This window comes from Schistocerca gregaria, chromosome 1 (genome assembly GCF_023897955.1).
Source record: "Schistocerca gregaria isolate iqSchGreg1 chromosome 1, iqSchGreg1.2, whole genome shotgun sequence".
Classification (NCBI taxonomy): domain Eukaryota; kingdom Metazoa; phylum Arthropoda; class Insecta; order Orthoptera; family Acrididae; genus Schistocerca; species Schistocerca gregaria.
In genome coordinates this window covers 1003598978-1003624461 of record NC_064920.1, presented here as the reverse complement: position 1 = coordinate 1003624461, position 25484 = coordinate 1003598978, and the positions used below count along the sequence as shown (strand labels likewise).

Genomic DNA, 25484 nt, shown 5'->3' with positions numbered 1-25484 from the left:
AAATCAGTCTTTGTAAAAGTAAGGAGCCTTCAGTAGTAGAAATATTTGGTGATAGAGTCCAGAAAAAATTGACACCTGGGATGTAAGTGCAATCATTGCTGTATACTGGCAGCCCTCCTGGCTGCTGATGTACAAGTGCACCATGTGCTGCAGAGTGGCCATTATGACATGATGTGAGTAAACTTGGAGGGGGAAGTGCTTGCTGGAGGGGAATGGCATGCAGGCCACACTTTACCAGTCCTGGTTGAGAGTATCACACCTGTAGACTAGGAACTTTGTCACCTGGTGATCTCAAAGAGCTCAATGGCTCAGTTAGAGCCATGGGACACATACGGCTTTTGAAGTTTGAAGAGCTTCGTCACCTTATTTCCAGATCTAGTCGTTTTAAGTAATTATTATGTCAATCTCCACTTGAGAAACAATATACTCACACTGCTGTCACTAGACCAAAATCAATTCTCTTCACCAACACTTACCAATGTACTGAAATATGCCTAATACGTATCAGGGTATTTAGAGGATCACCCAGTTTGAAATTGTGCTGAATTTGGGTTGTACATTCTATATATTACTCTACTGGCCATTAAAATCGCTACACGATGAAGATCACATGCTACAGACGCGAAATTTAACCGACAGGAAGAAGATGCTGTGATATGCAAATGATTAGCTTTTCAGAGCATTCACACAAGGTTGGCGCCGGTGGAGACACCTACAACGTGCTGACATGAGGAAAGTTTCCAACCGATTTCTCATACACAAACAGCAGTTGACCGGCGTTGCCTGGTGAAATGTTGTTGTGATGCCTCGTGTAAGGAGGAGAAATGAGTTCCATCACATTTACGACTTTGATAAAGGTCGGATTGAAGCCTATCACGATTGCGGTTTATCGTATCGTGACATTGCTACTCACGTTGGTCAAGATCCAATGACTCTTAGCAGAATATGGAATCGGTGGGTTCAGGAGGGTAATGCGGAACGCCGTGCTGGATCCCAGCGGCCTCATATCACTAGCAGTCAAGATTACAGGCATCTTATCTGCACGGGTGTAATGGATCATGCAGGCATGTCTCCATCCCTGAGTCAACAGATGGGGACGTTTGCAAGACAGCAACCATTTGCACGAACAGTTCGACGATGTTTACTGCAGCATGGACTATCAGCTCGGAGACCATGGCTGCGGTTACCCTTGACGCTGCATCACAGACAGGAGTGCCTGTGATGGTGTACTCAACGATGAACCTGGGTGCACAAATGGCAAAACATCATTTTTTCGGATGAATCCAGGTTCTGTTTACAGCATCATGATGGTCACATCCGTGTTTGGTGACATCGCGGTGAACGCAAATTGGAAGCATGTATTTGTCATCGCCATACTGACGTATCACCCGGCATGATGGTATGGGGTGCCATTTGTTACACGTCTCGATTACCAATTGTTCACATTGACGGCACTTTGAACAGAGGACGTTGCATTTCAGATGTGTTACGACCAGTGGCTGTACCCTCCATTTGATACCTGTGAAACCTTACATTTCAGCAGAATAATGTTCGACCGCATGTTGCAGGTCCTGTACGGGCCTTTCTGGATACAGAAAATGTTCGACTGCTGCCCTGGCCAGCACATTCTCCATATCTCTTACCAATTGAAAATGTCTGGTCAATGGTGGCCGAGCAGCTGGCTCGTCACAATACGCCAGTCACTACTCTTGATGAAGTGTGGTATCATGTTGAAGCTGCATGGGCAGCTGACCTGTACACTCCGTCAAAGCTCTGTTTGACTCAATGCCCAGGCGTATCAGGGCCGTTATTACGGCCAGAGGTGGTTGTTCTGGATACTGATTCCTCAGGATCTATGCACCCAAATTGCGTGAAAATGTAATCACATGTCAGTTTTAGTATAATATATTTGTCCAATGAATACCTGTTTATCATCTGCATTTCTTCTTGGTGTAGCAATTTTAATGGCCAGTAGTGTATATGAAGAAATTTCATTCATTTTGTGTGCATGTTGTAAAAAAGTTATGTTTTAAGCTTTTTATTACAGAATGTCATTATTGTAATGTTTTTGTACGATAATAATGTGTTACCTTTTATTTTAATCTAACAAAATACGCATATATGACATGGTAAACTAAAAAAACAGTAAAATTGTAAACTGTAATTAAAATTTAAAACATAAAACCAATCATAAGTAAAATGAATAATTAGATTAATAATGAATGGTTAGATATTTTAATTAGTTATTTGAAACTACTCCAATAGCACTTTGCATACAGCTTAGTTTCCAAAAATATTACTTCAGAAATCAGGTATATTGCACGTGGATGTATGGGGCTTGAAAGCTTCTTTAATTAATCTTATAACAAAGGTTTTCATTTTTCAAAATTCATTAATGATGGTGGGTGTTCTGAAAATTTTTAGATTAATACGAAAGTTGACTATACAGTTTCCAAGAATGTTAATTACACATCAAATGTGGAGTGAAAAACATTTTTTATGAATGATCATTATGGAGATACTCCCTCTAAATGTAATATGCCAAATTACCTTTCGAGGTGTGTTTTTCTCCTTAAAAGTAGACTTGCACACGAACCAAAAGAAGTACTTACTGCATTTTTTTGCTCCCTCTTCACACCTGCCAAGTATCACTAAGATCGTTTATTTACACTTGGGAATGTTCCCTTGTAAGTGAAGAAGGCAATTGTTCAGTGCATCATCCATGACTGCATTAACACATACTGGCAGAAACTTTGTGCAAGTATACAGTGGTGTGTTAGTGTTGGGAACATTGATGGAGTGTTTTCAGGTATCAAAAGGGCCCTGAACGCACCCCTACGAAGACAGCCACCACTTAAAGAGGTGGCTGGAGTAGTCATCAGAATTGTAACTGATAACTATAAAAATCGGTGGAACATACTCCAGCCCATGCTAACATCTGGCCCACATCAGCCCAAAAGCAATAGGTGAAATTACTCGATTGACAACTTACCATGAAGTGGAGGCCATTCCTACTAAGCAGCAGCTGCAGAGAACTGTTTAAATGCAGGAAATGTCCTGTAAGACAACATTCACATAATTTGTCAAATTGACACTGCTGCTCCCAGTTCTTCATAACCTTTTATTGAAATGTTGGACTGAGTGTACTGTCCCAACATACACTCTGTACAAAGGTACAGATGACCGCAGTGATCGCAATTTCTGCTTCAGAATTTCAACGCTGAATATCACTGGAAAAAGAGTGTATCCATGTGGTGTTAGACAGTCAGGAAGAGCTTGCCAAGTGTTTGTACCCTGAGTCTCAGTGTGGGTTTCAATTAAGGAAAATGCTACAAGCAGTAAACCGCCCCCATTATTCATTGCTTTCATCTACTAAAATAAGGCTTTTGGCACAGTCAGCAGGTAGGAGCTGTATATTTTACTACTAATGATAGGGTGCCCTCCAAAACTTCTGGCGATATAAATTTTCACAGTGGTATGGAGGGTGCTGTGATATTTGGAGGAGTCACATTAGATTCATTTGTTATGCAAAGAGGATTTTGTCAAGGTTGTGTACTGCCCCTCCCCCTCTATGGTACAGCCTTCTCATTACTTCTCAATGTTGCTTTCTGTGAAACAGAACTAGGCATCCAGCTACAATCACAGTTGATTGCAAACAACTTTCTTACTACTCAGAGCTAGGCACTATAGTGAGGAATTATTTGTAAGCAGCCTTGTATTCATTGTTGAAGCAGCCTTCGTAGCTCTTACTCAAAGCTACCTTCAAAGGCTTATGGATAAATTTGCTTCTGTGTCTAAGCCCCTCCCTATGTCTGTGAATTTAAAGAAGACTGTTATTATGGCTCAATGGTACACAGGTATGTCTGCCATAAGATTGGATGGCTTCTTGTTGAATGTAGTCAACAAATTCTGCTACCTTGGCTTGCTAGTGTCAGATCATCTCTCTAGATGACAAAATACTTGCGAGAAAGGGAAAAGCGGTGAATGCCTTTGTGAAGCTGTGCCCAACAGTGGGGGAAAAATAAATGTTAGTATGTTTTATGTATGATCATTGTGAACATATTACCTTTCGGGGTGCATTTTTCTCCTTAAAAGTAGACTTTTGCACATGCAAAGAAAAGAAAAAAAAACATACTTCTTGCACTTTTCTTGCTCCCTCTACACACCTGCCAAGTATCATTAAGTGAAGAAGGCAATTGTACAGCCCATCATCTGTGACATGTAGTAGCTCTAAAATGCTTGGTGACAGGATATGTGACAAGCCTGTCTTTAAGAAGAAGGAAAATTCATCTTGCCCACATAGAGATGCTCAGGAGCATATCCGTTTCATTTTCCCACATGATATCTGCAAGCGCTTTTATGCCTATTGTACCACAAGCCACATCATGTGGAAAGGTGATTTTTATGAACAGCTGGACAGCACTGCCATGGATAGTCTGCTTGGTCCATTGGTGACGAATTTCCTCCTGGAGCATTTCAAAACACTGGCATTATACTTGACATATTGTAAATCTAAGATGGGGTACTGATATGTTGACAGAGTTTTGTGTTGTGGAGTCATGGTGAGAAACAGATTGGTGACTTTTCAAGATGTCTGAACAGTCTCTACACCATCATAAAATTGACTGTGGAGGTAGAAGAGGACCAACAGTTACTCATTTTAGAAGTGCTGGTTATGAGGAATTGTCAGAACCTGGGACACAGTGTGTAAAGTACTCACACATGGACTGATATCTGCACAAACTGTTGAATCCTCACCAGATCCAGAAAAGAGGAATGATTAGTACATTTGTATCACTGACAAGACAAACATGTAAGCCACAGCACCACGGACACAAGAGGCAATGCATGATAAGCATTCTGATAAGCAGTGTTTACTCAACCAGTTACAAAGTGTCAAGAAATATAACACTTGGTGAAGTGACACATCAGAAGAAGAAATGGCAGATATGCCTTTCTGCCATATATTCCAAGGTGATAGATAGAATCAGTCCTATATTGTGCAAATATGGCCTTCTGCCACCGAGCAGTGTATCAGCAGTGTGCAAGTAGCAGCATTACTGCATTTACTAGGCATTCTTGTATTTTAATAACCATTTAAATTTTGTGTCAAATTGTTTCTGCTCTCCGTAGATTAGTTCAGACGTTCTTTGCACAACAGTATTTAACACGGATAGGGACAGCGACTGCTGTGTTCGGATGCGGGCTGAGTTGGCATCCCTTCGCTCCCAGCTTCAGGCAGTGTTGGCTTTGGTCACACAACTTGAGGCTGTTGCCAATGGGCATCACTGTGGGGGTCTGGATGGGGGTTTGTTGGGGACGCCCAGCTCATACGACGCATCACCCGATAAGACTATGGTTGTGGCTGCCCGGGATACTGCCCACATTGAGGCTGACCCCTCTCTCATGGTAGAGTGGGAGGTCGTCTTGAGGTGTGGCAGGGGGCGAAAGACATTCCGGAGGGCTGAACGGAAGGCCTTTCCAGTTTGTCTGACTAACTGGTTTCAGGCCCTGTCTCCGGTTGATACTAATCTTTGGCTGGACATTGCTGCTTGTTCTGTTCTATAGGTTGCCCCTCAGTCTGCAAGATCCAGGCAGTCGCAGAGGGTGGGCTTACTGGTAGTTGGGAGCTCCAACGTTGGGTGCGTAATGGGGTCCCTTAGGGATATTGCTGCAAGGGAGGGGAAGAAAACCAATGTGCACCTCGTGTGCATACTGGGGGAGTCATTGCAGATGTGGAAAGGGTCCTTCTGGATGCCATAATGGGTACAGGGTGCACCCATCTGCAGGTGGTCGCTCATGTCGGCACCAATGATGTGTGTCACTATGGATCCAGAGGAAATCCTCTCTGGCTTCAGGCGGCTATCTGATTTGGTGAAGACTGCCAGTCTCGCTAGTGGAATGAAAGCAGAGCTCACTATCTACAGCATTGTCGACAGGACTGACTGCAGACCTTTGGTACAGAGTCGAGTGAAGGGACTGAATCAGAGGCTGAGACAGTTCTTTGTCCATATGGGCTGCAGATTCCTCGACTTGCACCATAGGGTGGTGGGGTTTCGGGTTCTGTTGGATAGGTCAGGAGTCCACTACACACAGCAGGCGGCTACACGGATAGCAGGGGTTGTGTGGTGTGCACTGGGCGGTTTTTCAGGTTATATGACCTTGGGCAAGTACAGAAAGGGCAACAGGCTCAAAGGATGTGGGGCAAAGTCAGGACATGCGGGGACCAAGCAGCAATCGATATTGTAATTGTAAACTGTCGAAGCTGCGTTGGTAAAGTACCGGAACTTCAAGCACTGTTAGAAAGCACTGAAGCTGAAATTGTTATAGGTACTGAAAGCTGGCTAAAGCCAGAGATAGATTCTGACGAAATTTCTACAAAGGCACAGACGGTGTTTAGAAAGGATAGATTGCATGCAACTGGTGGTGGCGTGTTTGTCACTGTTAGTAGTAGTTTATCCTGTAGTGAAATAGAAGTGAATAGTTCCTGTGAATTATTATGGGTGGAGATTACACTCAAGAACCAAGCTAGGTTAATAATTGGCTCCTTTTACTGACCTTCCGACTCAGCAGCATTAGTGGCAGAACAACTGAGAGGAAATCTTGAATACATTTCACATAAATTTCCTTAGCATGTTACAGTCTCAGGTGGAGATTTCAATTTACCAGATATAGACAGGGACACACATGTTTAGGATGGGTTGTAGGGACAGAGTATTGAGTGACATTATACTGAGTACACTATCCGAAGATTACCTCGAGCAATTAAATAAAGAACCGACTCCTGGAGATAACACCTTGGACCTACTGATAACAAACAGACCCGAACTTTTTGACTCTGTAAGTGCAGAACAGGGAATCAGTGATCATAAGGCCATTGCAGCATCCCTGAATATGGAAGTAAATAGGAATATAAAAAAGGGAGGAAGGTTTATCTGTTTAGCAAGAGTAATAGGAGGCAGATTTCAGACTACCTAACAGATCAAAATGAAAATTTCTGTTCCAACACTGACAATGTTGAGTGTTTATGGAAAAAGTTCAAGGCAATCGTAAAATGCATTTTAGACAGGTACGAGCCAAGTAAAACTGTGAGGGGTGGGAAAAAACCCACCGTGGTTCAACCACAAGGTTAGGAAACTACTGCGAAAGCAAAGAGAGCTTCACTGCAAATTTAAACACAGCCAAAACCTCTCAGACAAACAGAAGCTAAACGATGTCAAAGTTAGTGTAAGGAGGGCTGTATGTGAAGCGTTCAGTGAATTCGAAAGTAAAATTTTATTTACCGACTTGACAGAAAATCCTAGGAAGTTCTGGTCTTACATTTAATCAGTAAGTGGATCGAAACAGCATATCCAGACACTCTCGGATGATAATGGCATTGAAACAGAGGATAACACGCGCAAAGCTGAAATACTAAACAACTTCTTCCAAAGCTGTTTCACAGAGGAAGACCGCACTGCAGTTCCTTCTCCTAAATCCACGCACAAACGAAAAAATTGCTGACATCGAAATAAGTGCCCAAGGAATAGAAAAGCAGCGGAAGTCACTCAACAGAGGAAAGTCCACTGGACCTGATGGGGTACCAATTTGATTCTACACAGAGTACGCGAAAGAACTTGCCCCGCTTATAACAGCCGTGTAGCGCAAGTCTCCGGAGTAGCGGAAGGTTCCAAATGATTGGAAAAGAGCACAGGTAGTTCCAGTTTTGAAGAAGGGTCATCGAGCAGATGCGCAAAACTATAGGCCTATATCTCTGACATCAATCTGTTGGAGAAGTGTAGAACATGTTTTTTGTTCGAGTAGCATGTCATTTCTGGAAACCCAGAATCTACTCTGTGGGAATCAACATGGATTCTGGAAACAGCGATCGTGTGAGACCCAACTCGCTTTATTTGTACACGAGACCCAGGAAATATTAGATATAGGTTCCCAGGTAGATGCGATTTTCCTTGACTTCCGAAAGGCATTCGATACAGTTCCACGCTGTCGGCTGATCAACAAAGTAAGAGCCTACGAAATTTCAGACCAGCTGCGTGGCTGGATTGAAGAGTTTTTAGCAAACAGAACACAGCATTTTGTTCTCAATGGAAAGACGTCTTCATACGTTAAATTAACCTTTGGCGTGCCACAGGGGAGTGTTGTGGGACCATTGCTTTTCAAGATATGTGTAAATGTCCTAGTAGATAGCGTCAGAAGGTCCATGCGGCTTTTTGTGGATGATGCTGTAGTATACAGAGAAGTTGTAGCATTAGAAAATTGCAGCGAAATGTAGGAAGATCTGCAGCGGATAGGTACTTGGTGCAGGGAGTGGCAAAGGACCCTGAACATAGACAAATGTAATGTATTGCGAATACATAGAAAGAAGGATCCTTTACTATATGATGATATGATAGTGGAACAAACACTGGTAGCAGTTACGTCTGTAAAATATTTGGGAGTATGCGTACGGAACGATTTGAAGTGGAATGATCATATAAAATTAATTGTTGGTAAGGTGGGTGCCAGGTTGAGATTCATTGGGAGAGTCCTTAGAAAATGTAGACCATCAACAAAGGTGGCGGCTTACAAAACACTCATTCAACCTACACTTGAGTACTGCTTATCAGTGTGGGATCCGTACCATGTTGGGTTTACAGAGGAGATAGAGAAGATCCAAAGAAGAGTGGCGTGTTTCGTCTCAGGGTTATTTGGTAAGCGTGATAGCATTACGCAGATGTTTAGCAAACTCAAGTGGCAGACTCTGCAAGAGAGGTGCTGTGCATCGCTATGTAGCTTCCTGTCCAGGTTTCGAGAGGGTGCGTTTCTGGATGAGGTATTGAATATATTGTTTCCACCTACTTATACGTCCCAAGGAGATCATGAATGTAAAATTAGAGAGAGATTCGAGCGCACACGGAGGCTTTCCAGCAGTCGTTCTTCCCACAAGCCATACACGACTGGAACAGGAAAGAGAGGTAATGGCAGTGGCACATAAAGTGCCCTCTGCCACACACCGTTGGGTGGCTTGCAGAGTATTAATGTAGATGTAGTTGTAGAAAGACTATTTGCAAACCAACCAAGAAGAGTAAAGGGAATATCAGATTAGAAAAATGACAAAAGGGACTCACTTGCAACGCTGAGAATATGCTCCATATCCTGTACCAGAGTAAAAGTCTGTGTGGGAATTACAGGACTCTGCAACAACACCTGGTTCATGGATAATGAACAGTGTTGTACATTGGGACATATGAGAAATCAGCTGTGATGGTGCTCAAACGTTGTGGGATTGACCACATAATAAAATTCGTCAACATGGAAGTTCTCACTGTGGAGAAGAGCTAACATGCCTGCTCATTCAGAGAAGCCACTGAAATACACAAAGATGACAATGTCTCCAACCAGAAAGAGGAAAGCCTTAAGCACAGTCCTGCATTTCCGTGCCGCAACAAACAACCTTTGCAGATAGCAAGAGGAGAACCATAGCGGCATTAACAAGTCATTGGCATGGAGGGGACAGCTTGAACGTCAGTCATTTGTGCTGGTAAAACGTCAGAAAAATCATCAAACATTGACGGAAGAACCTAAGACTGAATCCAATAGACATTTGTCGATTTGTCAAGTTGTCACAAAAGCCTTAGCAATTTTTACAAAGATAAATTTTCAATTTCTCATGTGCTTGTTTTCTGGATTTATGTGATACAAGCAGCCTAGTTTGAATCCATAACTTCCTCTGTGCTCAACAGTCTTGCGTTGCCCAGGTATTGTTTTGTTAACATTACTTTGTTATTTGGGATTATGAACTAGCAAAGATTTGTATTTACAGAAAATTCCTTTTGTTAAAATTACGTAAGTTAACTGGGAGGAAATATTGAAACTGAAAGTGTAGTGGCTGTTAAAATGAACCCACTGCTTACTATCTGGTCACATTAACATGAGGATTCTTTTTCTATTTCCTTTCATACAGCTCAGTTATTTCTTCTCTCTACTACACGCTTCATTTATAACCATAAAAGCTTTTTTTATTGAATCCTTTCTCTTTCCAAGTTTCTTTTTCTTGATTCAGTATGGTTTGTTGCCCAATTTTTTACCTTATCATGCTGTCAACTTAGTCTCTAGTGATTCAACAGTGAGTGTTAATTGTTACTTCTTGTTCATGTGTTACAGATACTCAGCTCCATTAGTGAACATTTACTTCCATCCTTGTCAAGCTCTCCACCTGATGTTGAAACCTTAAGACTGTATTTGGTGTTGCCTTTTTACCACGAATTTGATAATCCAAAAAATTGTCAACGATTACATAGTCCATTTGGGCAGGCACTGTTAAAATTAAAAACAGAAGCAGGGAAAATTGTTGGTAAGTTAAACCTACATTTTTTGTTGTTTCCTTCGGTTTCTCAAACATTTGTTTTTGTTATTTTCATCTTCTAATGAAGATTTTTGTATTTGAATCTCAATTTAATACTTTACAGAAGTCAGGCTATCTAAAGAAATGACAACAATAAAGAAGTAGTAGAACTTTGTTGAACAAAACAGAACCATAGAATGGAAGGAAATAACTGGGAAGTGATGGTATATAAAGGTTTTTTGGTATTGACTTCCTCTCTGACTACAAGATTTAGATAATGTACAATTACTAATGTTCAGCTTTGGTTTGTTCTCCATGGTAAATTACCAACAAAAATATAATTATATTATGTAACAGTTATCCAGCTGTCTTACATGAAATAGACATGAACCCTATGCTTAATGATTTGCCTGACCACAGTAGTGTCAGCAATAGAAAAGCTTCATAAATCAGGTTTAGCTAAAAAGGAAGAAGTATAGTTCCACAGAATCATAGATTCTGACTCAGTTCACTATTTTGTGCGAATTTAAGGGACAAACAATGAGAAGATGTTTACCAAGAAGAAACAGTAATTGTGAAGTTTAATGATGCCTTAAAAGTATTCTTAAAATATGAAGAACCTGTCCCTTGAAACAGGCCTGTGACAATTGCAGTCAAAGCCAAGATAGAGGCTGACTGTGTCTTGGATCAAAATATCTTTTGCCAAGAAGAGAGAGCCTTTTTAATGTAGATGGTTAGCTCTAATTAAGGACTAAAGTGGCACTACAGTCACTGTTGTAAAGTTCTCACCATTTTCTCAAGACTCGTGTACTGTGTGCAAAAATTCAGAATTTCAGAACAAAGTCAAAAATACGGGCTATTACAAGGCATGAACTAAGTGAACTTGGTAAGGTAAATGGTGTTACAGTCCATGATTGACTATAGCTCCAAGACAGGTGGTGCTAGACTCAAAATATTGGCTAGTAAATTTACTGAATTCTTCCTAACAATTGGAGCAACCACGTAGATAAATAATTGAAATAAATAACTTTTACTTTAACACATTTTTAAAATGGAGTAAAAAGTATAAAATAATTTCTCATAGTCCCATGGAGATTCCTAACTCCACACAGATAGTCTTGAAAATTTTGCTTGTACATTTTTAATAGCTATGACAGTACTTTTAAAATTTAAAGTGATAAACGTGTGGCTCGCATGCAGCAGATATCTGATGCTTGAATAGTTCACATGTGTTACTAACAATTTTATTGCACAGCAAATTATATGAACTGTTGTGTGATTTTTTCCAACAATATCTACTATCTACACTCCTTGCTATTATCTACTGCATGCACCCCATGTTTTTCACTTCAAACTTTATAGACCTTGTCGTAGCTATTAAAAATTCACAAGCACAAATTTTCAGGTCTATCTGCATGGTATTAGAAATCTCTATGGAACTAGGAGAAATTATTTTATTCTTCAGACATATTGCAACATCCACACATACCTTTGACATACAGTGATTAATGATGTCATCAAACATCCTCATTTTATCTGGAAATAATCTTGGCTGTGTTTTGTGTCATGAAATAGAAAAGGCTCTTTTGGTGCTATTACATGAAAGGGGATAGAGAATAGTGCATTAAAAAGAGGTATTGGTAAAACTCGTACTCGGTGTAGTTTTAAATGACGTTTAAAACTCCGAGTTAATAACGTACCAGCCATTGAACTAACAAGCAATCACAATCAGTGTACAATTTGTTCACTTATAAAGAAAGGAGAGTGGTCTAAAATAGGATAAGTGATGTGTAAGCAACTTTGTATCTTCAATATCTGTTCGTTAAGGGAAACTGCATTAAAGTCACTGAGAAGGCGAGGCCGTCACATTCAGATCATGGACTTACTTCAAACTTCATACACTTTCAGTTGTCCATTAGGACAACATAACGTGCAACTAGAAAGGTATGCTACCTCGATAACTTCGAGAAAATTTCAAGAGAAATTTTATGCTTTAGTGATGAACGGTTGTGTTGCAACCCTGAGCATGAGATGGCAGTGATCGATGATGAGACTTGTATTTGGTTGAACTGAATGTCCAGTGTTAAATGGCTATTTACTAATTTTAATTTTTACAACAAATAATTTGTGACTTTTACTTCAATAAGCAATTTAAAAGCTTTATCAAACACCTTCAGACTTCCTTCTCAAGAAGATGCTTTTAAAATACATTCAATCATATGTCGCCAATTATAAGCACCAGTATTTACCAAAATGCCATGCTACGCATGGTGTACATCCAAATTGTCAGAAGAAAGAGAAATTTTTCAAAATGTCAGTGAGCTTTGTTTCTCCTGAGAAACTCTGAAGATCCCTTGTGTATGCAGAAAAATTACATTTGTTCAATATGGTAGATGCCACTTTGTGTGTTCCATGTCTGTATGAAAAATGTCGTCCTGCAACTTGTAATGTCAAAAGCACATCCGATGATTAATCATATGTTACCTTCATATTCTGGTTTATTGTAACTGTTTGAATTGTTCAATAAAATTATTTGCACCTTTATTTATCGATGTTTGACTTGGGCTTTCCAAGCCTGTTCTTGCAACCAATCTCTGCAGATCGAAGCATACAGGTGCAAAACAGTTCTCAGTACCTGACCTGATTGCAGGTATAACGGCTTTCAGAAGTCATGACATACATACATTTTCAGGAAAACTTTATGCAGTTGGTCATTTACTTGCCAGTAATTATAAATATCATATTTGTTGTGGCAATAAAAATTATCAAACTACCAAAGAATATTCAAAATTCAATAAACGTTCATGAAAATACTCGTGTCTTTTTGTCAAATTACCTTTCAGATGCAATATGTATTAAATAATATGGCTAGTGCTGAAAAAATCTAAATTAAAGAAAAACAACGTAAGTGTGACTCAGTCTAGGAATCCAGTGATTATGGAACTTGGATTCTAACCACATGACTGCCACCATCACTTCTCTCCTCTTCTCTCGAATTATTGCCTTTAACCAGCTTGGCCATTCGGACATGCTTTCTATTAGACCCAAATTCTCAGCTTCCTACATGCAGCAGTGCATTAAAACCCTATTCACAAATTATTGATTTCCATAGGAGTTCGGATGATATTAGTGCACCTACACAGAAACAATCATCAATGAGCCATCATGCTCTTACAGAAACGTGTATATATATCCATGTGTTGCCTATTATGTCGGACATCCCGACAGAAGAGACACTGCTCATATCTGTAATTCTATGACCACAACAGCAGTTTGATGAAGTAGTTTCAGTACGGATGCACAATCAACATCTGAACTCATACGGGGATCAGAAATCTGTGGGTAGGGGGTTAATGCGTGGAGCTCGTTGTGGTGTGGCAAGTGGGAAGTTGGAAATTTGAGTCTGATGGAAAGTTTGTCCAGATAGCTGAGGTGGTTGTGACAGCCATTCTAAACATTGCATTGCTAGAGTGCCCTGTGTGACTGGAAGTCGTCATTTGCTTCATATCCCTTTCCCATACTGTTTCATTTTGATTCCTTTCACCTCTAATATTCATGTATATTCTTTAAAACTTATATGCATTTCATACAAAGTCAGCCATACCAGCTGTGGTGTATAATGCATCCTGATCCATTTAGGATGACTCTGCAGTTCCCAATCTGACTGCAAAAGTCCATATAGTTACAGTGTAGGATGTTATGGGATCACTGAAGTGTCTGGTTCAGGTCTTCCACTCCGTTCAAAAAAAGAGGTCCATGGTCATTTCAGGGAGTATGCTGCAATTAGAGAACTTTTGTTGTAACATCAAAATCAAAGTTTGTTTTTTCCACCATTTCCAACAGTCATTGGAGGGAATCGAGTGTGACTTTAGAACTGAGGCACAGGCAGGCGTTGTTTGTTCTAACGCAAGAAACATTTGCAATTGGTTGTATCCTGTGCTTTCAGTTGTTTCTGGGAACCCCTCTTCAGCCTGTTGAAAAAGTCTCTGAGCATACACACTGAGTGCAGATTCTTCTCCTTCCCATCACTTGCCACAGTTACTTTGCAACAGTATATTTTGTGTTGGCAGCATACACCCTCTGCCTATGCCTACTCATCCAAACTGATAACTTGGTGGTGCTGTCCCTGTAATTCAAATTGACCTACTGTCCCTTCTTAAAACCTCAGACCTGTCACAAGGACTAACACCTCAATCACTACACTTCTTACCCCACTCAACCTATGCAGTACCATCTTCTTCCTAAGATCCACACCCCCCAATCACACTGGTCATGCCATAGTTACTGGCTTCAAAGCGCCCACCAAACTTATGTCTGCCTTCGTTGATCCACCTGCAACCAACAGTACCTAGACTTCCCTCCGATATTCAAGAAACCTGTGCCTGCCCCACTCCCACTACACACCTCACATGTCACCATTGATGTCACGTTCCTCAATACCAACATCCCCCATGCACATGTCTGTCTGCTGCTGAACATTTCCTCAGTCATTGGTTACCAGATCCAAACCTATGACATTGTTCCTGCTCAACTTAAGTCACCTTTATACTTACCAACAACTACTTCACCTCTGAGGAGCAGACATAGAAACAGATCAGGGGCACAACTGTGGGAACCAGGATGACTCCTTCCTATGCCAACCTTATCATGGGCCACTTGGATGGGATTTTCGTGGGATCCATAAACCTTGAGTTCCTGGTTTGGTTTAAGTACATTGATGACATCTTTACCATTTGGACTCATGAGGCTAACCTGTTAAAATTCTTGGACACACTAAATACATTCTCCCAATTAAATTTCACAAGGTCCTTTCCAGATCCCATGTTACTTTCCTCATCAAAGGTCAGCTACACACTTCTGTTCACATTAAACCCACTAAAAAATAATAGGTCCTACATTTTGATGGTTGCCGTCCATTCCACATGTAAGTTCCCTACAATACAGCCTTGGCATTTAAAGCAAACATATTTGTTCAGATGCAGACTCAACACCACCATTCTCACCTCAGCCTTCAAAGTACATAATTACCCCACTAGCCTAGTCCAGAAGCAGATTCCCTGGGCCACAACATCCAATCCTGGTAAAGCTGATCCCTCGAATGAACAACTTAGGGAGTACACCACTTGTCACTCAGGATTATCGTGACCTTGAATGTATTAATCAGCTACTTCGACAAGGATATGTCTTTCTAAAATCATGACCTGAAATGAGGCCCATTCTGTCTGACTTTTGCCCATCTCACCTTCAATAGCTTTTCATTGTCCTTCCAGTCTGTGCAGCATCGTTGTCAGACTCTATGCACCTTCTGCACCCACCTCCATACCCTGTGGCTCCTACCCCTGTGACCATCCTCACTGTAGGACATGCTCTAGGCACCCTCCTATCCCCAGCTATACCAGTGCTGTAACTGGCAAAACATTTACTATCAAAGGGAGAGCCACCTGTAATATGACACATCGTATACCATGTATTATGTAAATATTAAGTAAAAAATGGGTAAGAAAATGTATGTCAAAAGTAAAACAGGTAACACATCCCTTTGTAAATGAGAAAAGGAAGGTAAAATACCATCGCTGACAAGTGGATAACATGCAGCTTGAATGGTGATGGTAAAAGAAAATGTATTAAAACAGTATTACTCAGCATTCATATAAAACACTGTGCACTACACACTGTTGTATTATGCATATACAGATTAAATACCTGAAAAGATGTGGTTAAACACTGTGATTGATACAATTATGGTCACATTAGAATCACACTTTTAATTCATATTTTGAAAACTGACAGAATTAAAATGAATTTATCTGTCAAGCATCAATTAGATAAACAATAAAACATTTTATTGTCTTTTTTTCTCAAAAGAAAAGGATAAACTCTTGTTTCTAAGTTTTGTGTTTGTAACATTTTTATATCATTTTCTGACTTTTCTCAGGACTATGGTGGCGAGGAATACCCATTGACTATTTTGAGAGGCTCATTCGCATTTTCAAGGATGTGGTACTATATATACTACAGTTTGCTGAAGATGTTAAATCAAAGGTAAAACATTGTAGTTGTGTTCTTGAGTTAAGAATGCACAAAACACAATTAAGCTTTTGTTTGCAAGACCTGACTGGAGATTACCTTTATACAACTACATTAAAAAAGAGTGACTGAAGCAAATTAATAAAAGTAGGTGATTTGTGCCTAGTTATCTTTGAGACAGAAATAACTCTTGTTCGTCTTACATGTGTATACAATCACTGGCATCCAAAATTTTTTTAATTTATCGTCACTTAGAGAAAAAGTATGAAACAGGAAGAAAAAAGTAAATAATTCGAAAGTGTCAATGATGGGAAATACAAACTGATGAAAATTATTGTGAAGAACCATGGACTCCATTCTGACAGCTTATTCCTGTGAGCGACACTTTTTGAGTGGGGAGTCACTTTTGCGTCAATTTCTCATGGTTCAGTCAGCAGTAAATAAATTCTGCAGGTCGAAAAGCACTCATTGACAGAAAATTATTGTTTAAGTTCATTCACACTCTATTGTGAAAATTGATGTGGAAGCCTGCCATTCCATCATTTGTTAGCATCTCACAGATGTTGTAGATCAGTAGATGTAGTATTTTGTAATTCAGAAATGCAGTGAAGTATTCCAGTGCCAGCTGTTGTTATTGTTGTTACTATGCTCCTTGCAGATATTGCTTCAGTTCCAGCTATTTGGAATACCCTTTAAAAAATGGCATAATACAATTTCTGTTTGTGCTTGATGCAGAGAATAAAAATATTGCTAACATTCTGTTACCGTTGTGTTTTCCTCCACTACCAAATTCAGTAGTCAGTAGTACTTCAGAATGTGTCCTGCAATCTATTTTTTTCTCTTAGTCACTTTGTGCTATAATAAGGTTTCTTTCTGATTCAGTTCAGTATCCCTTCATTTGTTATCCCATCTACCCATCAAATCTTCAGCTTTCTGATGCACATTTCAAAAGCTGCTATTCTCATGTTTTCTGTACTGTTTATGGTCCATGTTTCACTTGATAGTGACATGTTTCAGACATTTTTTCTGAAAAGATTTTCTAACAGTTAAATTTACATCCAGTAACAATATATTCCCTTTTCCAGAAAAATAAACTTTTCTTGCTATTGGCAATCTGCTTTTTGTGTCCTTTTTACTTCTGCCATTATCAAATATTTTACTGCTCACATTGTGGTTGGTAGCAGTGGTGATCAGACATTGCTTTATTGCTTTAGTTTGTTGCAGGGGATACCATCAAAACAAACTTTAATTTTTGGTTGTAATATAATTCATATTGACTGTTACATCCAGAGAACAAAAAAATTTTGCATGTGATCCAGTTGCTTTTGTGTTCTATAGTGTTGAAACATATTCAAAATTCAGCATACTTTGGTTGTAAAAGGTACCTCTGACAGCAAGGGTAAATATGACTGTTCAGATGGAAGCACTAAATAGTAACCAATATTTCCTTGTAATCTGCATTCTTGCAACATATGATGGGAAGTCAACTGAAAACCTTAAATATTTTTATTTTTTTAATTGAACAAAAGTGGAACACAGATGCATCATTTTTTTGTTAGTCTCCCTTGTCATTCAACACATTTTCTCTGGCACATAGGAAATGCATGGTTCTGTTACCCCTCCTCATTGGAATAAAATTTCTTTCCTTCCATCCGTTCTCCAAGTGGGCCAAATGTATGGTAATCACACTTTGTCAGGTTTGGTGAGTATGGTGGATGTGGCAGAGTGTCCAAGTGCAGGTCATTGGTGGACATATAGCATGGATAGTATGAAGCTGAGCATTGTGTGTTGCAGAATGACATCTATAATCAGAAACCCACACCGCTTTGGTCTTATTGCAGGCCTAAGCTAGTTTTTTTAATATGTTGGACTATGGTGGACTGGCGATGGTGTTTCCTCTAATCGTGTAGTGCTCAAAGACAATGTCTTGTTACCCCAAAAGAGAGTCAGAAAACTCTTCCCTGCAGATAGCTGCATCTGGAACATTAGGGGTTTTGATGATGAGGAATGGTGCCATTTCTTGCTTGCTATCTTTGTTTTGGCTTGATGTTACATCAACACATCACACTTTCAGTTCTGCCCTGTTACCTATCTTGCAGACACTTTGCAAATCTTAAGCACTTCATGAATCATGTGGTGTGCTGAGCCATGACTGATGTTCAGAGTTGTGACTATTTCATCCACCATCACACACTGATTTTCCATCACATCAGCTTCAACTGCTGCAGTAGACTCGTGTCACAATGCAGTGTGCCTTACCCGGCCACTGAGTATTTGTCACAAAAATCACACTATGTCTGAACTTTCTGCCCCACTCTCACACTTGGTGCATTGATAGATATGCATCACCATACTGGACCCTCATTTGCCAATGGATTTCAATATGGGGTTTGTACCTTCCCTGCTCAGAAAATGTGTGGCATAATGCTTTTCTTCCATGGTGCATATCACAAGCCTGGCAGCCATTTTGAACTAGTCTTTACTATGCTATCACATGTAGGGTACTGCCAACTTACAGATCAGTGGTGCGAAATGTCTATTTTTAATTAAACTTTTCAGGTTTTTGTTTGACAGCCCTCGTATTTCTCACGTTTTCAGACCATTAAGTTATTTTATACCAGACTCATGATGATATCTACTATAATTTGACATATTCCTTCCCACTTTCCTAATATTGCCCAGAACATAGGATATACAGAGTTCTGAAATTCATTAACCATTTTGTTTGTGAATTGGCATAAGGTTGTGCGAGTGTTGGAATGGTGTTTATAATATGATGAAGCGTTCACTGTTTGCTTTAAGTACAGTGTCGTATAGATAGCATAGTACAGTACTGTATAGTATAGTTGTTTACATGAACATAAGGGTAACATATCAGAAGAGAGATTCATTACACATTGTAAACATTGTTTGGTTCAGTTGTTGCTTTTTACAACATCATTTCTGAGTAAGTAAACCATAGCTGTCAACACTAAACCTATTATATTCACAGTTACTGGTGTTTCTATTAGCTTAGTGTTATGGTTATACGACTTAACATTCTCTTGTCCTGTGTGTTTTGTGAATTGAGGGATCACTAGTTTACATATAAATTTGTGTTTAACATTTAATTTGAAAAGTACAGAAAATTTTTAGTGCAGTGAAGTCATTACTTACACCAAATCTCTTTCCTTCCAGAAAGCCGAATATGAGGTATCTGTACATATTGCCCTGGAAATTCTTTCACAGCTCAACAAATTAAATCAGAGTACAAATGATCTGAAAGTACCTTATGACACATTTCAAATGCCAGAACTTGCCGAAATTGTAGATGTAAGATCGGATTACTTACACTGGCTGGTTGAGAAAGATCAGACACAGGTATTTTACTCTTTAATTTTTAGTTAAGTATGAAGTAATAAATTATTTTTAATATCTGCCTTTGGTAGATGGCATTAGTGCCAGATATCATAGTCCATTTTCCATAGTAAAAGATTATATTTTTCTTATCATCATAGCTGGTACTGGTTATTTCCTGGTTTTTAAGTTTTTGTATAAATGATGGTTGTGAATACAAACATGCACCTTGTCTTTTGTGTATAATGGATGTACTTTGAAGAAGTTTTGAATGGAGATGGTCTTTCAACGTCTCCCCTCATCTATTGGGTCTAAGAGACAAGCAAAACAGATCAATCACTATCATGGATGTGTGTCACATTTTTGCACCTTGGTCCATTTAAATGAGTGACTGGGAGGTTGATTTAATCTGGAATGTCTGAGCTTAACCTTGTACTCAAAATGCAAAGTTTTTATTTCCTAAAAAGCATGATCTTGCTGTGGAAGCCAAGGGTGGTTGGCCTCTGATGTGTGTGGTGGAACTTGGTTGTCAGTGATCAGGAAGCCAGTAGTTCATCACTCTAAGTAGGCTAGCACTGGAGCAGTAGTGAGTAGATGCTTGGTTATTTTCCACTCAAAGTTGCTACGGTTGGTGGTCATATGTGTGTGATGTGTGCTTGCTTGCTTTTGTGTGTGTGTGTGTGTGTGTGTGTGTGTGTGTGTGTGTGTTTTTCTGATGGAGGCTGTGGTTGAAAGCTAGTGTGTAAGTGTCTTTTAGTTGTGCCTATCTGCAACTTAAATATGGTAAGTAACAATCCATCTTTTGTGTACTTGTTGAGAATTGAAATACAGATTCTCTAAACAGGACACGCAATAAGTTTTAAATGAGGTACAGCCCAATATATTTGTACTGCTCTGTAATTGGTGACCAGTTTTGGTTTCACAATTCACAGTATATACAGGTAAATGGAAGTGCATCATCTTTCTCTGTAGTCCTTTAAGGAATGAGAATCACCTGACTAAAAAGCAACATCATAGATTTGGTGGTTAATGTTCACAGTGGCAGAATTAATGATTATGTAGTTATGATTGTAACAGTGCACAGACAAGAATTTATGGCATTGTTACCAACATACATAATGCTGTCCAATAAACATAGTTTGCAGATAATTAAAACCTTTGGGTTTGGATGTCCATTGGTTCATCCAAGATACTTTAAACACGAAAGTCAGTTACACAGTTTATGCTCTTGGGAGATTTACTTGTGATGGGTATTACATTGAGATGCAGTTTGTCACTTTTGGTGACATAGAAATATGTGCTTCACAACACCACTATGCAAAATCTATCTCATTCAAGGAATGCAGTCGGACATAGGGATGTTAATAGTATAAATTCTGGGCACATACTTTACTAACAGGTAAATGTAGTTGTGCGAGATTGAATACTTGTTTTGCTCATCAGAATGAAGTCATTGTATTTTCAATCAGTTCACTTGATCTTCATTTACATCCCCTCTGTTTCGTTACTGCTTATATCAACTTTTCAACACTCGGAAACTAGTCACCTTCCATTCTTACTAACAAGAATTTACAGTTAGTATTATTCTGTACCAGTCATCTGGGGTGAAGACAGTTTGATTTCATGCTGCTTTTTCTATGTAACTGAAGTCGGCAACATTAGGCAGATATGAGTGCCCGTAAACCATGAACTTTTAAATTAATAGTTTCTACACTTGTTTCTTGTGCTAATTTCATTTCAATTAAAGCTACATTAATGTTATGGCTTTGTCCATCACAAGTGTCACTGAAAATTATTTTGTGTTTACAGGGATTGTGTTTTATGTGCTTGGTCAGTCAAGCAGAGATTTCTTTTGATCCCCTGCTTGCTATGGTCTCATCACATACATACATGTAACCTAACATTTTCCCCATGTTACTTACTCTCAGATTTTAACAGTACATGTTACTACAGTAGTATGTCTCTGAAACAGTTGGTTTTGGATAGGGAAGGTACATACATCTTCATTTTCTTTTGCCAGTGTGCCATCAGCATTCAAAGTAGGGCATGCTTTTTCAGCTCTTGCTAAATGGGATTACATTCTCTTTCTAGCTCTGCCCTTGTTTCTCAGTTTTGCTCCACATCAATCATTTACTTGTACCTATTCTAGTTTTACATGTATCTTTTCTAGGCAAGTGGAATTATAAGTTAAGTTTAAAACTGAAAGTAGATCAGTAGTAATGCTCTTTGACAGGATCAGTTTGATTTTCCACCCACCAATGTGTGTAAAGATAGTACACCTTTGATGTACTAAGGTCTGGGTTCAAGTATTTCCTGTTGGGGTTATAGTTCCTACTATAGTCGCTTCAATAGAATGGGAAATGGTTAATGTGGTCTATCATGGATTGTACTTGCAGTGGTATAATTTTTTGTGCAGAAGCATGTTTATCCCATAGGACTTCCCCTGGAATCCTGAAATACACCCATCTCTTACTTTCCATTGCTTACAGCAAAAGTTACCAAAAAGTACTTACTGCTCGCTCAAATCATGCATTCTCCTTTTTGAATATGGAACAAATTTGTACTTTCCTTTTTGCCTTTTGCTTCAGAACTTGGACATCTACACTGTATGGTCGCCTGATAGATACATCCACATAAATAGACATTTTGCTTGTTAAAAACACCAATTGTATGAAACTCCTCAAATTTCATTTGTCTCTCATCTTATATGAGGAGTACAAAGTATCGCTTGGGGCACCCACAGTTAATGTTTGCAAAACTCCGTACGTGCTGTAATAGTGCCCTTGATGTATGACTCTCCCTTATTCAAAGCCTCATTGCTCATACCCTCCTTGACTCGTTCTTTTGGTGTTTCCATGGTAGATTGGAAGAGGCAGTCAGAGAAGATGCTCCTGCAGATGAGCCAGATATAGAAGATGCATAAGCCCAAAGCTGCCAGAACAAACCAGTTGTACAACTGTGCCTCTTCCAATGTTGTGGCACTGTCATATTTAGTTTGAATTAACATAATTGTAGTTAAGTTAGGTTAGTTTGTTTTAAGTATGTACATACGTATGTCAGGGAATGGTTAAAACCCTGACTGAAACGTTTGAGGCAGGCATGTGACTAAAAGGTCAAGGCAAAAGGCAAGTGTGTGGTAATGATAATAGTATACTAAAGTGCGTATTTAAAACCAAACCATCAAACAGTAATCTTTAATATTAGAAATCAATTCTTACTACTTTAAAGTAAGCAGCAGTCAAATTTGAAAGCTCTCAATAATGGTAGTTTATTACTAAAATAGGCCTTTTGGGCGAAATTGAAGTTGAAAAAACATCACCTAAAACATTCCGACATTAGTTTGAACATTGTTTTTCATTATTATTACAACTTCGTATAAAATATACTGACCAGGTGAGTAGCTGTGCTTGAGGATTACAGGCCCTATCTGTGCCACTGTCATCACTATAGCAAAGAATATCATCCAGTTCATCATTGTTGCTATCCGTGGTACTAGTGTGTACCTTGTCTGATTTGTGATAGAAGTGTAGGAACATAGTGGTATAATTCATACTCATTTCACTATGACCTGCAAGGCATTTGAAGTTTCTTGGAGTGCTCCAAGGAGGTTCTGCTACCTAGTGGCTAAAAGTGCTGTGCCGTAACAGATTGGTTAAATTAGATGCTAGACAGCTTGGTAGCTCAAAGCTGCAAAACATTGACTTACACCACTATTTTTCTCAGCTGTCCATCTTATGTCATTGTTACTCTAATTATCTGTTCTTTTAATAGCTCAGACTTCAAGTAAAATCAGTAGCATCATTATACTGAACATAAATATAGACAACTGAGCTGCAAGTTTAAAGAGATTTTTCATATGTAATTATTTTACTTATTCCTGAACATATGATATAGTACATGTGCACCTGCATTAGGTATAGAATAAAAAGTAGTTATTCTTGGTAGCAGAAAACATAGTAGATTTAGATTCCAATTTGATATGTCTCAAGTTGCTCTATTGCTATCTACTATTCCCTGCACCTGTCCCCATGTGTTGTTCAGTTTCTGGATATCGTTGTATCTTCAATAATTTTCTTCTGTTGTTATAATGTATGTGGTGCTAAATCCATCACATGGCGCAGCTGATCTTGTAACAGCCCATATAATAGTTGCATCCTTAGTACTCTCCCTATGTCTCTCCTGTACTCCTCTCCTCTCCTCTCCACTCATAACCTTTGTATCTCATTTCTTACTTTTCATATTTTAGTTAGCTTTAGTGTCCATTGGTGGCTAGTTCATTTGGTGTCCTCCTGCCTGGAAAACAGCACTTCTGCTTCAAGTCATTGGTGCCATAGTGTTTCCATTACTTCTCCTGAAAGGGATTCACATCGTTCACCCTTCCCCTGTCACGAAGCACAGTGTACATGGTTCATTACCACACTAAGCATCATATTGCAACAGTATACTCCTGTCCGTTTATAAAGTACCACCTGCCACCCCCATCAATACCAAAAACATAATAATGCAGAAGTAAACTCCCTATAACAACCAATTTCCAGTCAGTCAGTTACATAACTGTCATGTACTCTTCCCCAAAGCTTTTTATCTGAGGGCTGATCAACAAATACTGAGACTGATTTGTTTCTTGTAGCTTCTATGATAGTTTCTTATATACGGTAGCAGCACTTTCGATAGGTAGATTGGTGGTAATGCTCTATTTTGTAGATGCTATTTGCTTTTTGCATACCAAACAGTGAAGATGACATGAGAGGAGCAGTATGGTACAATAAAATTGTGTGTTCATTTAAACCATACACCTATTGAAACTTTTGAAAAGTGGCAGCAAACTTTCAGTAAAGATGCCTTACCTCATGCAACAGTGTTTAGGTTGCTCAAGAACTTCAGAGGAGGCTGACTTATCCCCGTATAGCCTTTATTTGTGGCCATTGGGTGCCATCTCTGCTGACTCCCAAATGAAAGGTTGTGCAAATGGAGACAAGCCATGAGGTGATGCATCGCTATGCTGATGGAGGGGATGCATTTCTGAAGTTTATTATCTTTTAAGACGACTCATGGCAACATCATTATGATCCTGAAGGAAAATGAGCCAGCACAGTGTAGAAACTGCCAGGTTCTCCAAAAGCAAAAAGGCAAAACTTGTTCCATAAGCAGGGAAAGTGATGGTAATCACATTTTTTTTTACTGTCATGGAGTGATTTAGCAGCACACAGTTCCCCCACACAGTTACAGCAATATACTACATGTCAGTACTGGCTAAACTGAGGAAGCACATTGCAAGGAAACAACCTGAATGTACTCGGACAGGGTGTTGACTTCATCATGACCTTGTGGAGCCTCACACTACAATGTAAGTCATGCTGTTTCTGGCTCAGTTCAACGTTACTTGTGTACTGCATTTGCCTAAATGCCCCGATCTGGCACCCTTTTTTTTAATTCCTGCCACTAAAGGCAAAGGTTCGGGTCATTTGATTTGAGAACTCTGAAGCAGTGCTCAAGAAAAGTGAGGCGGTTGTCAAGGACCTGACAAAGAATGGTCTGCACTGTATACTCGAGGACTGCCAGATGGTATAAAAAGTGCTTGCAAGGAGAAGAGTAGTACTTTCAAAATGATCTTGTAAACATTGAAATGGAGAAATAAACATCTGTGAAAGAAATGAGTTTCAGCCTTTGTTGACCATCCCTCTTATATCCCACACAAATTCAATATCTAGTGAAGAGATGTGGGTGCATAAGGCACTCTGCCCACATTGTGCTTGGAGGCTTCTGTCTCCTCTGTTCCGTGGTTAGCTTTCCCTTT

The 25484-nt window shown here is 39.4% G+C and overlaps 1 protein-coding gene across 7 annotated transcripts in view; it reads left to right on the top strand.

Moving 5' to 3' along the window:
- The window catches only part of LOC126278569 (probable E3 ubiquitin-protein ligase HERC4), a 187323-nt gene that overhangs the window by 75019 nt on the left and 86820 nt on the right, over window positions 1–25484 (top strand). For all 7 annotated transcript variants that reach the window (XM_049978801.1, XM_049978777.1, XM_049978827.1 and 4 more), the window contains exons 12-14: window positions 10144–10333; window positions 16260–16366; window positions 19529–19711. In XM_049978801.1, the coding sequence (XP_049834758.1) occupies window positions 10144–10333; window positions 16260–16366; window positions 19529–19711 (480 nt within the window). The remainder of the gene's footprint in view (window positions 1–10143; window positions 10334–16259; window positions 16367–19528; window positions 19712–25484) is intronic.